Below are 13,754 nucleotides of genomic sequence, written 5' to 3' on the forward strand. Positions count from 1 at the left end.
GGCCAGATACGGTCTTGCAAATACGCGTACGTGTCGAACGGTGCTATATTACGTGCAAATATGTATGCATGTATGAATGTTGCCCATTTACTGTATACAACAATAATATATACTTTCTTACCGTACCGGGGACTCCAGTGGCTTGCAATTCATTAGAAGTGGAATGCTTTTTTTTTTTTGTAATGACCGGAATTTGAACCAAACTGGAATGCTTAAAAATATGAGACTTCATGCACATATAATGTTTGCATTCTTTAGTTGGCATAGACCAAAAACTGGCTCAGGGCATGCGGTCCCGACAAAGGCAGAGCTTTGGATAGTCAATTAAAAAACATACTTTATTATTATATTTTCTGACTGCTAAATGCAATTAGCTAACACTTTTGAATATATGCATATATATGGATACAAATAGTAGTTCATCGAACTGTTGGTCACATGCGTCTGAAATAAGAAGATGACTGGTTTGTGGAGGCCAGAGAAGTCCAGGTAAATTAGCGTAAGAGTGGAATGGTGAGATTTCTGAAAAGTTTGTGCATTAAAGCAATTATACAGTCTCATGTTATTTAACTTTCCTTGCAGTGTTTGACTCTCAAATTCAGGTCGTAAAACTAAATTGGTAGCATACTTTTTTGACTTTCATATTCATTGTTTATCTACTTCTGAGCCTTATATTTTATGCGTTTGAATATAGCGTCTGTTAAATTATTATAATTTTTATAACTTATTTATTTAATTATTTACTGTTGTGAAGTTACTTGAAATAGGCATCAAATGGAAAAGTTATAAATAAAATCCAATAAGTTGTTTTTACAGGGCAGCAAAGAAAACTGTGTTTTCATTCTTGCGATACTCTCATAGTAACTCTCTCTCTTGTTTTCAGAAAAGTTTGACCAGCCACCATTAACCGTGACAAAAGGTTAACAGTGACTAAAAATCGTTATTATTTATAATATTGCGCTATTGCCATAGGGTCATTCACAACAGATCAGCCAAATAGGCATCAAAGTCAACGAGATGACGTCTTTGGATTGTTTTTGTAGAGTTTTGACAAGTTACAAATCTATGCTAACAAATCGGTCACTATTGCAGTATTCAAGTATAAGTCAGGTTTTTGTAAAAAAAATTAAAATTATGCTAAAAACAAATTCATCAGATGCAGTTTAAGCTATTTTCCAATAGATCTTGACCATCCACATACCGCGATCAATGTGAGAGGTTGCTGACGGAATGGCCACAATGAATTAAAATGAAAATTATTTACATTTAATTATACTAGAAAATAAATTAAAATAAATTTTGCATATGTACTTATTAAAATGAATTTATTTGCATACTATTATAAAAAAAAGATGAAAAAAAGTTTGGTAGCCACTTCTACTAGAAATCGCTCTACGAGGCCTAGTGCTGTCACTTCACATTTATCGCTTTTACCAAGGCATCAACCGCCATCAACTACGCACATAAGTTGAATAGGAAGTTGTTTAAGCAACTTGAAAAAAATATGAATTTGATTTTGTTATTATTTTATAACGACTTATGCTTGATCTTCCAAATGAAAGGGGTTATAAGTATCTCTTAACATTTTGCGCTCTACTAGTAAATATTGTTTTGTCAAGCTTTCTCTTCTATCAATAAAATTGTTGCAGCAAAGAAATCGATTTTATTTGTATATATCGTTGTTTTATTTAAATAGCTTTTTAAAATAATTATTTCTCTAGGCCTCTTCTATTCACCATTTCTCCGCTCGCTATCTCTATTCTCGATTAACTTGACGAAAAATTATCGAGTAAGATTCGCCGCTAGTGAGTATGGCTATAGCTCATTAGGCTGCACTGTCTTACCAGCACATGTCATTTAAGGCAGTTCTGTTCCCGCGTTGCTGACATATGTTCATTTGCTACATCTATTCGCCACTTTCTAAGTTTTGGCGAAAATGTTGTCCACTCACTTTGTCTCCTAATTTTAGTCTGGCTGTCCCCTAGCCATGAAATGAAAGACTTGAAATAATATGTGGACAGAAGTAAATGGTTTTTGCTCTTCAATTCAAACGCTATATTAAAAATTTCTTTACTGCTGAGCTCGAATTTCAAACAGGGTTTTCACCTAAGTCTTACGCTGCATCTTCAGCAGCTCTTGAATATGTTCATTGGCGAGATTGCCTAGATTGCCGGATTGATGATTTGAGCTGGATGATTTGCTGGCCAAAACCGGTACATATACAATATATAATATTATCGCCCAACGAGTAGTATAACCTCTCACCTAAATATTCCAGGCGATAGCGAGAGATTGGTTCGTTGATTAAAGTGGTGATTTATCCAACTAGCGCTTCCGCACCATTTTGTTGTCACATCCTCGCTACCAACTTGTTTAACGGTTATTCACAGCATGACTGTATCTAGTCTGTGCTGTAAGGTTCTTATTAGGTTGTTGTCGTCCTAGCCAGACAGTTATGCGAGACTCTCTAACAGCGCTTTGCCTAGGGTTGACATTCTCTTTCCATGGGGCAGGGCACTCACAGAGAAAATGGGAAATCGTTTCCTTTTTATGTGGTTGTTTAAAACTGGGACAGTATGTGTTGTGAGGGATACCAATTTTTACTGCATCTTCCCCGACAGATTAAAAGCCAGTTATGACTGCAGTGAGTGCCTAGGCGTCCCATCGTTTCATGTTTATCAATGTTGATGTTTGAAAGAGTTTGTAGATGGGCCATAACGAGATAGCGACGATATTGCAGCCGACTTCTGTGTGGCCAAGCATTAACATCTGGTAGGACAACCAACGATCCCAATGTTAGATTATATACCAGTTGCTGTGGCTTTATGGGACATTATAATATGCTTAGCGCCAACTAAATTTAAATGCTCTCAAGTGTAAATTATAAATTAGTCGTTGGAGTGTTTATGAGAAAGTTTCTCATGGTCCAAATGTGGGTTTGGGTAGCCTGGAGCGACTTCAACCACTGCCCAGCATATTGCAGAGCACGACTTTCATAGTTGCTATAGTTTTGTATTATTTTGCTCAGTGAGACATAAAGTATACCGCCCCCCTGGTCTAAGTGTCACGAAAAAAACCATAACGAGCAGGATATAAATTCTTGTATCCATACAATCCACTAGAGACATGTTGTAATCTACGTGAGACTCCTATTGATTAACCAAATAACCCTAACCTAACCTAATCTAAATAAAATTACAAACACGTGTTTATTCACTGCAAAGCATACCGACGTCTGCCTTTTAATATATAACAACTATGTATTTCTTGAATAAATACTTAAATCGCCGCTTCGAATAATAACATAAAGTAAAATATGCTCCATTAATATCTTCTACATAATACCGATAAATTTGTATGACGTGTCTAGGTTTTGAATTTTTTCATGCTTGTAAAAAATGTATGTAAAAGACGAAAAATGCAAAAAAGACAAAAAAATATATGACCATGTATATAATAGTTGCTTTTATCTGCAAACATGCAAATTATTAACAACGGAATTGATGTTGCATTGTTTGATTTATGAACTGTCAAATAGCTTCCTACTCCCACCTGAATTACTTTGTTATGTTGTTTTTGTTTTTAGCATGGTATTAATGTGAACGTGCGTTCGTGTTTTTACGTTCGTCAATTGCTTACTCCGTTAATCTCTCAATCAATCACAATGAATATTTGTCGTTCTAAGTATCTATTTCATACGCGATCGCGTTTTGTCTCCCAAAAATATTTTAATTGCTCAATTATCAATGTTACGCTCATCAATTGAGCATTGCTCAGCACCACAAAATGCTCTCAATCTCTGAAAAGTTAAATGAAATCTTGTATCGTGTGTGTTGCTGTGTTGATGTCGTTGCGTTTGTATTGTGGCGATCCTTTCTTTCATTACCTGTCGTCAACTCGGCGAATATATAAATGAATCAATCGAAATTAGCGCTTTCATTTAAACTCGATATTTTTATTAGGAAACACAACGCTGCAAGCGGTGAACAAAGCCACAATTAAGAATTTAGAACGGCAAGCACGGAGACAGATTGGATTACGGTTTGAGTTGCTCGTATAAAACAATCATAAGCGTAGTGTTTTCAAAAATTTTATTGGATCGTGAAATATATCAAACAATTGAAACAGTTACAAAGACATTGACTGCAGTACTTAAGAGTACTTTAAAAAAATATTTTTTCGAACAAAAACTGCAATCACAAAAAGAAAAAGCACTAATAAATGTGCAAAAAAACATAGAATTAAAAGTAAAAGTGTTGAGTAGTTTAGCAGCTCTAAGTGAAAGTGTTTGTTTAATTGCAAAACTAAAAAGACATGCAAATAACGGTAAGTGTAATTTCTCAACCGTAAATTAGTGAAACAAGTGTTTAACAACAAAGTGTATTCGTGAAAAAGTCTATTAATCTCCTTCTGTGATCGAAAAATAGTCAATAAAAGTTTTGAGCTACTGCTTGGTAGCCGCATAAGACTTCGCCTTCTAAATGCAACCCCATATCTTTTGTTTTTGTAACAGTGGGACTTTCCATTTCCCACAGCAGCTGTTGTGTAGTACCGCCGTATTGTCGAGTTGCAGTTAAAAATAACGATTTATTTCGGCTTTATTTGGAATTCACTGCTCTACCCAACATTCGCTGTTCTCTCTGTTCGACAATTCATACATATTTTGCATTTCGGCAAAGCTGCATTGTTACATTGTTGAACGCAAATACTTCCGTATCTTTATTTAATACCGGCATCTTAATATGTATGTATGTATGTATGTAAAGTGTTGCATAAGTTTTATATGTATAGAAGGCAAAGTGCTGGTGACAATTTGTATTTATATGAAAGTACAGCATTTGCAGAGAATGAATATGAGCCGGCTTTCGTGCCTTTAAATAAACTGCTGAGTCACCAAAGGTATAAGAGTGTCACTTAATATAAATCACCAAATGATTTGGCTAACATCATTTGCTCTGCGTTTCTGTGCCATCCAGACACACGAATTTCACAAGATGTAAAATATTTTTGTATCATAATTTCACCACCAATGACTCACATTATCTTAATGTGAGTATGATCAATTTAGTTGTCATAGGTTTGTAAGTTTTGTCTGCTATGCCAAGATTTTTATTATTTTACCAAAAAACATCTGGCAATATAAATCGTAAAAGAGTTTGGTGAAAGCATTTTTTCCTTATTATTAATTTTTTATTCATTATTTTAGAGATCAGATATCATTATTATCATCCTAAGTTTTTATTCAAACAACTTTTTCTAATAGCGGTCGACCCTCGACAGGCCTCCGAGTTTATTTCTGCCATGAAAAATCTGCTCAAAAAAAAAAAAACTTTCGCTCGGAGTCGACTTAGAAACGTAAGTTCCTCTATTTGTGGAAAAACAGCAATGCGCTCACCACATTTAGTTGAAGAAGCTCGGCTAAACAGCCAAAGAGGGTGTAAGTGCCAAAAGAAATCCATTGTTTTTGCGTACAATTTTTGCGAAAATGGTTTATAACTGTTTTATGGTCGACCTTTAGCTCCTAGGAAATGCTAGAACTACTAAGATACCAATCAACTTCGACTATTGCTGTGATTTCAGCGACATTTTCGTAATTATTGACATTTTCTTTAGCATCAAAAATGCCTGAACGGAATCGACGAAACCAAAATTGCACGTAATTAGCTTTTACAGCATCGACACCACAAACATCACTAATAATTTCGGCAGCCTGGTTTACATTTTCGCCTTCATCAAAGAAAAACTGTAAAGTGTACTAAATTTTGTCTTTTTTGACTTTCATTGTAAACGCCCTGTAACTCAAAACTGAATGGAACAAACGAAAAACACCAAAATAATTTTTTAGTGTGAAATGTCACCTTGACAACGAGCGTAAACTTTTAAATAGTTTGATCTATACTTTACGAGATATCTATTACTACAGCCATCTACCGAGTTGGATTTCTTTTTCCCCAACCTAATACATGAACTCTTAAATAATTCATATCAATATTGAAATAAAATTAGTTATTATATATGAATATTATGCCCCAGATTCCGAAATTTACAGTTGGAATTTCAAGAAATTATCCCGACAGAATACTTCAAATACTTAAAATGCCAGATATTTTTAATACAATAACATATTTGCTTTTATAAAACAATGGTTTATTGGCACAATGAAATCCCAACAAACAAGTCAATCCAGATATCATTAAAATTAGACTGCAAGACATCGCCATTACTGCCATATGCACACCACTTACTAAGCTTTCAATATGAAATCGGCTCGTATTTTAGTTTTGCTTCGGTAATGGCAATTCACCTTTTTCTACTTTTAGACTGAAAATTAATCTAAATACGAAATTAGTCGAAATAGTATTGATAGTTTGCTAAAAATAATACAAAAATTAATATAATAATTGATATTTTCCCAAGCCAAGCCTATCTTCAGACGTCAAATATTTGTACTGTTGAATGTAGGTCATAGAACTAACACAGAATCCTCTGAGATATTAACTTTTACAATAACTGATGCATCTGCAACATTTTCTCGCTGTTTGGTTTTTTGACCTGTTTTGTTATTCGTATGAATAAATTTATATGAGTTGAGGATAATAACATTGCTTCTCAAACTTAGACTTCAGTTTTTATTGCAGCTCTAACAGATGCCAATCAAATTTTCTTTTGCTCGTCATTCCTTTTAAAAATCTCAATTTTCTTATCTTACATCTTAATGCATAGGAAATGAGAAGAATGAACCCACTATTATAGCGGTCATTCGTGTAGCAGTTATTGCTTGATAGTTAATAGCTTTAGGTTAAATATATTTCCATTATATTATTAATTATAATGAGGATTGTACAATAATTTGCTTAACTAAATGTAGCATATCATTTTTCACATAATAATTCATGACTGAAATATAATTATTAATCTTAAAAACAAAGTCAACCAAACCGATTCCTTGTATGTGATTTTTAAGATAAATATAATCTGGTATTTGATTAATATATTGACTTGGATCTCCTGAAACAGAAATACATCACATATCTCTAGGTAAAAACATTTTCTGTTGCTCAATTAATGATTCTAAATAAATAAATTTTTGGATTCTTGTTAAACTACCGTGACATGATAAATTGCCAACTATGATTAAGTGTTCGCGCCTTAAGTCTTTAGTTTCTATGAGCTTTCCTAGTACGCGCTAGCGTATACGTAACGCATTTGCTTAACACCAGCGAACAACCAGTCGAAGAAGAAATTCGATATTTTTCAATGCTGGACTATAGTTGAAATAAAATTAATACAGCCAACATTGAAAGTTTCATTTACCTATAAAGCATTAAAATCATGTATGTTATGCAATTGAAAAAAAAAATTATAACAAACTTTTCCTTTCTTTAAATCTTATTTCATCTTTCAGCTAAGAATATTTATCTTCACAATCCTCGCTTGTGGCTTTGTGGCGAAAGTCAATGCCTACTGCTCGCTGGAGAAGATGAAAAAATTCGCCATGGAGGCGTGCGAGCACTTATTCATGCAAGACGAGGCGAGGGAGAAGCGTTCACTGCCCATGCCATATGAACACAATTTAATATATCACAATGAATGTAAGTTAAACACATGCACAAACACAGAAATATGCCTGCAAATGTTCTTGAGCATTTACATATCCACACAAGCATAGGCATGCATGGGGTGATACTTGTACTAGGAAATGCACTGCACGTGCTTTAAGCGCACGAATTTGGCACGCGCTAATTTATAGTCAACTTAAATAGTACTGGAGGTGTTAATCAGATTAAAAATAAAATGTTTAATATGCATTACCGACAAGTGTTAAACTACAATATCTACCTGCCTGCATACATACATAAACAGTTGAGTTTTTGTTGACTCAACGACAAAAGCGTAAATGCAAAATAGCATCCTCCTTTAATATAATTGCGTGTATTTCGAGTGTAGTATAAAGTCAATCCGGCGACAAGCCTGTCAACATGCCAATGTTTACAACTGGCGGCGGCTGGCTGACACGAAAAGGCCACCAAGTCAGTAAACTTTGGCATTGCATTTATTTTTCACAGTTTCTGTCAATTAAACGACAAATAAATAAACTTGAAGAAAAATTAAAAATAAAAAAGAAAATAGTTTCAATAAATGTGCTTGATATGCAGTTTACAAGCGGAAGTGTGCATATTTGTGCAAGTCAAATAGCAACTGCAGGCGAAATACGCAAAAGGCTTGTAAGCAAGCGTAACTTTAAAAATAAAAAATGAACTCCTAGAATTTACGCTCGGTAATACTATTATTATGGTGAAGTTTTAAAAAGCCCTGAAAGTGATACGGTTGATTTGCATTTATTGTCTGACCGCTCACATTTTGATGCAAACACAAAGTGGATGTGAAAAAATTGTGTCTGAAATTTCAGTAGCTTGCCCACAAAAAAAAAAAAAAAAATGAAGATAGTAATAAATTCGAATGAGGGAATATGATTATATTCTGCCTAAAAAACTGCTTCTTATTAACAAGTACAGAAGACTAAATTCAGTCTGGACCGAACTTTATATACCCGCTTACATTTTAATAAAATTTAATTTTAGCTGGTTGTTAATTTTTAAAATCAAACAAACTCGTGGACAATGAGACTTATAGCAGGCTGCATCAGACGTGCGGATGGAAATTTAATCTTAATTTATTAAAAGTGCGCATAGTTTTTATACGACCTCAATAATATTTATGTCAAATTTAAATGGGATGAGCGGAAATACACGGACCAAGTGCAGGCGAATTTTGCTAATACATTATCGATATACACGCATTTATCCAAAAGTGGGCGCTGCGCCGTTCATTTTTTTTTCAAAGTTTTTATATTTTTCTTATTCACAATTTCAACGTCTGTGGCTTTTGCTTCTGATAGCTGTTAGTGCATACAAGCAATCAGATGAGCGCTGCTTGCTCAGCAAGCATTACAAAAGAACGACTAACTCGAGCTGCTCAAGAAATCGAGATTAGCCGGTAGGATGCAAATGCAGTCAAGGTGAGACAATCCTTCCTACTCTAGCACCTTGTGTTGCGTGTGATCAACTTGCAGTCTGAAAAAGTACGGCATGTTGCGTTTTAGATTTTTTCAGTTTATATGTAGAGATATATAGCTTTTATAGACTGCACTGATTGGAAAAGCACGAACTAGAAATTAAAAGTCTCCATATTTTCACTAGTCAAATCCGCAAGAAAATAGTAAGAGATTAAGAGCCGATAGAAAACCACGGCCGAACGAACAGTAAGGCTGAACTCAAAAGTGGGCGTGGTACCATCCAATTTAAGGCAATTTTTTTGCACAGTATTAGTTTTCTTGGGTTCACTATTTATACTAAATTTGAGTAAAATTGCTTTAATTATAATACCGTTATATGAAAGGTGGGCGGGCTTATTAAGCGATTTCGCTCATTTTCAAAACAAAATTGCATTAAATAAAGAGTAAATTAAAATTATTATTAAATAAAATATTAAATATTATCTTAGTATTATTATGAAATATTAATTACCTACTAATTAAAAAATTAAATATTAATGTTTGCTCGTCTTACTGGGCGAATGGTCGGATAGAGTGACATCGCTAAACTGGCTTCTCTCATCATGTTGAGCCTTTTGGTGTATATATGTCCGTATGTATCTTGTCTTCTTATGCTGTTACACACGACCGTTGCATACGTGCGGTTATATAAATAGATAGACCAATAACAGGCATACAAATTAAGGGAAAGTTCAGAGAAAGTTGGGCTAAGCTCCGAAAAACATTCCCACTGACACACCCAAGTGCATGCCATACATACATACAAGCATACATACTTACATGCATGCAAATATTGTTATTTAAGTGTACAAGTTAACTGTTCCTCCCACCGGTTTCGTTAATTGGATTCTTTTTAATCCGCACTTTGCGTCATCTGAAATAATTGAAATCATGCGTTTCATAACTATATTATTCATATACATATATAAATATTGATTGACATCATTCCTCCTTTATTAGCAATAAGATTTCACTAAATTTCTCTCATCTTTTTGTTCCCCGCACAGATCCAAAACTTAATGATAAACGCCATTACATCAGTCGCAGCTTATACCCACGCGGTGGTTATTTGAAAGTGGGCCAGGAACACTACCAAATTCTGAGTCAAATCGATGTGGTGCCACGTTATAAGCCAAAAAAGCTGCATCACGAAAAGAAGGACCGCTACAAACGAGAACATGCGGCCAGCTACAACAACATCCCATATTGCTGTTACAACAAATGTGAAGAGGATTTCTTTTGCTAAGCGTGTTTTGTTTAGCTTGTTCACTTTTCAAGCTAAACAATTCAGCCGACACGGAGCTTTGCACACAGCTTAAACGTGCAATTCATTCGCCCAATCAACATTCCAGCCAGCAGCCAATATATGTATATACTACCTATTAAATTTAATTTTTTATACGGTTAATTTTATATTTGTACATTTTGATTTTAGTTTTAATTTAAATTTTAGTTAAATATTATTCTCTCATTAGCGCTGCAGAGCGCGCAATGCACCATGTGTACCTTATTAATTAGTATTTATTATTACTTTAGACAAAAATACGTAGCAACGTATACATGTATGCATCTATGTATATTTAGGCATTCACTTTAATCATTTAAAAGAATCTTTGCGCCAAACATTGTTAGCCCTGCATCACATTTTCACATTACTATCATTCATACATCGCCATATATATGTACATAAATTCAAACATCTTTAGCGACTTTTCCATCAGCCAGTATTAGCAGTTAATACTGCAAATTCGAAATATTGTATACGTACGTATAGCTCAAGTAACTTGTTATTTGTTTTATAAAAAATAATCGAATAAATTCCTTTGATATAGTAAATAAGGTTTTGTAATGCCTACATAAAAACAAATCCCTGCACAGTGGTAGTCGAATCCCTGCTATATTCGAATATTGTGAAGAGTCTAGCATACTTTTAGGCACAAGCATACTTTAGTGATTTAACCCTTTTGTTTTGGTATTTATTTTTAATTAAAAGCAAACTTTTGCTATAAATTCTGCGATTCTTATGACAAAACTTTTGACTATTCAAAATCATTAATATCAATTGCTGGCATACATATAATTATATATATATTTAATTAGCGTGTACATCCTTCATTATGTGTATGGTCAAGCTGCTCCTCCGTTTTTCGTGTGCGACTTGATATTGCCCAGTTGTCCTAGGAATGGAAGACCTTCTTTTTTGGCAGAAGTGAACTCGAAGGTTGGCCATTGCCTGCCGAAGGGCGACTACAATTAGAAATACTTTTACTAGGATTTGATTTGAAATGTTCCCCACGCACAAGCCAACTCAGCTAAATTTCTTTAATTGATACTATACAATTTACCTATATAAACCATCTGAAAAAACCAAGTCATTGTGAAGACAAACGTTTGGCAATTTTTGCAAGCGCTTCGATGACTACACTGAACAAATGAATTCTATAGAAGTTTTTAATATGGGCATATCACGCGATGTACAGAATACAAAGGTGGTACGCATCTCGTGTTGTGCTCTCCCGCTGTTGTGCTCTCAGTAAATTTTACAGAATTGGTGTGTGTGTGTGTGACAAAGTTGGCACTCATCTCGTACCGCTATCCTGCTCTCAGTAAATTTTACAGAATTGCTTTGTGTGCGGCGTCCCACTTGTGTGATTTATTCGCGTTTTGTAATTTATGCTTCTTCTTGTATTCCAGTTCGTATTTTCACATTTCTCTCACGCAACTGAATCAGATGATGATGGAATTTATTCTTGTATTCCACCATTATTGAGCCTAACAAAGCCAAAGTTTCGGTACTTCTTCTTTTGAATTCATTTGATCTTATAAGGATGTAGGCAAAGATTTGTCTCAATGTGGTCAATGTGGACTGAGAAATTCGCAATTTTTGTGAACGGCGTGGAATCTCGAGTTGGGCTGAAGCACTTACGACTTGAATACCTATCTGCGATGTTTTTTACAGTTTCATTGCCTTGTTGGTTCAAGAGTATTTTTTAATTTAATTTATTTTTTTTTCTTTTTTATTACTTTGTATGCACGCCCAGATGAAAACAGGTGAGACTCTTCAAAACATTAAGACAGAATTTGCACTTTAGCGATTTTGCCTGTTTAAATTGGAGTCTTCGTGAACAATGGCATAGGAATCAAAATATGATAGAAAATCTTCATTTACTTCATTTCAGACTCTTACGGATTTTATTTTGGTTCCGTTTGGCGTTTAATTTCTGAAACATGGGGACAGTTCTGATGGATTCTGTGGGGAATATATGTATGTTACTGTGGTTGTTGTTGGTGGTGGTGATGTTGTTGTTGTTCTTGTAGCAGTAATACTGAGCCCTATCAGTGTAGTGTAAATCACCGGTTGTCTTCGTCTAACTCATCTAAAGGTAGACCCAGAAAACTTACTATTTCGACAGGTTGGGTCCAGAGGAGACGGGTGTTAGATGACAACCAATTCTGCGTTACCGGAATAACTCGGAATTTTCCGACCAAGGGCTGCTGCCCCAGTAAACTAACCCTGTCTAGTGAACCGTATGTATGTTACTCGCAGATAGTGGTGTGGTAACAAGTTGTACTATATAGTACATCACTTAAGTGGTCGCGACAGTTTTAAAATTACGTATACAACTTTAAGGCTCACCGTAGGAGATGAAGAATGTGTACCAATAAGTTTGGAACACACCTTGTAAACTACCAAACCAGTAAATATTTATATGTATACGAGTACTTCTACAAAACAAATTCATGATTGCTTCTTTACCTGTAGTTTTAAGTCGTTTTGGCAGATGGTGTTCATGGGAAGCTTATTTATAACAGAAATAAACTCGTGGGTTTACCATTACCTGCGACAGCTAATGAATATCCTCTTACTATAACAACAACAACCAGTAATCAAAACTATTTCTATCATTTGGTGTTATATGCCCCGAATGGGTTTCGCAGCCAATACCTACCACATGATAGTCTGCCCCAAATCCATTCGACTACCTGTTATACGGAGTATATGTGGATAAGTTATATTACCGTTTATACCTTTCATCAACATTTCAGTAAATCTTTGTAAAAGTTTATGACAACATATTATCAAATATAATTAAAGAATTAAGAGACAAATGTATATCTCAGTCACCGACGATGCTCACGTCGTCAAACATGGTTGATTTTTTTTTTTGCCGAGACAACTAGCACTCAGGTATCATTGCATACTGAAGCCTATTTGTTTTGACTCGCAACTCCATTTTCATAGCTATGCAGGTACTATGATGTAAATTAATGAAATACAAGAGTCGCATGGGTCACTAACAGCCGCTGTATACTACCCTACTATATATACGCCTACAGTCTGTTTAATAGAAGCGTGACTGGCAAAATTCAAACTTAGAGTTCCGCATTTGTACAGACCCAATATAGGTCCAAATATTTCAAGTGTATGTGTATCTGCAGCAAAATATTTGAAGAACTCGAAGACGTTTCATGAAGACGATTTTCCGGACGGGTCTAAAAAAAAAGAAATAAAAGAAATACCTCTCCACAGCAGGATTAAAAGATCACTGATTTGTTTGTGACAAAGTCGAACGTAGTGTTGCATGAAGTTGAAGCAGTTTTAAGTTAGCAGTGGAGTTAATGTATTCAAAGACACAATTCGAATGTCATTTTCACTCATTGAAACAATACTTGCATGGACTAAGACGAATTCAGAATG

The 13,754-nt window shown here is 34.7% G+C and overlaps 1 protein-coding gene across 1 annotated transcript; it reads left to right on the plus strand.

Annotated features, from left to right (window-relative positions):
* The first annotated feature begins 3,951 nt into the window (after positions 1–3,951).
* On the plus strand, positions 3,952–11,037 carry LOC128861723 (uncharacterized). Its single transcript, XM_054100070.1, has 3 exons — positions 3,952–4,326; positions 7,406–7,592; positions 10,063–11,037. The coding sequence occupies exons 1-3, from the start codon at positions 4,315–4,317 to the stop codon at positions 10,299–10,301; spliced, it is 438 nt and encodes a 145-aa protein (XP_053956045.1). The 5' UTR covers positions 3,952–4,314; the 3' UTR covers positions 10,302–11,037.
* The last annotated feature ends 2,717 nt before the right edge of the window (positions 11,038–13,754 follow it).

The sequence above is a fragment of the Anastrepha ludens genome, chromosome 4 (assembly GCF_028408465.1).
Source record: "Anastrepha ludens isolate Willacy chromosome 4, idAnaLude1.1, whole genome shotgun sequence".
NCBI lineage: Eukaryota > Metazoa > Arthropoda > Insecta > Diptera > Tephritidae > Anastrepha > Anastrepha ludens.

Coding starts and splice junctions, on each gene's coding strand:
- LOC128861723 (XM_054100070.1), top strand. Junction 7,593..10,062: donor TTTAATATATCACAATGAAT/GTAAGTTAAACA, acceptor TTCCCCGCACAG/ATCCAAAACTTAATGATAAA.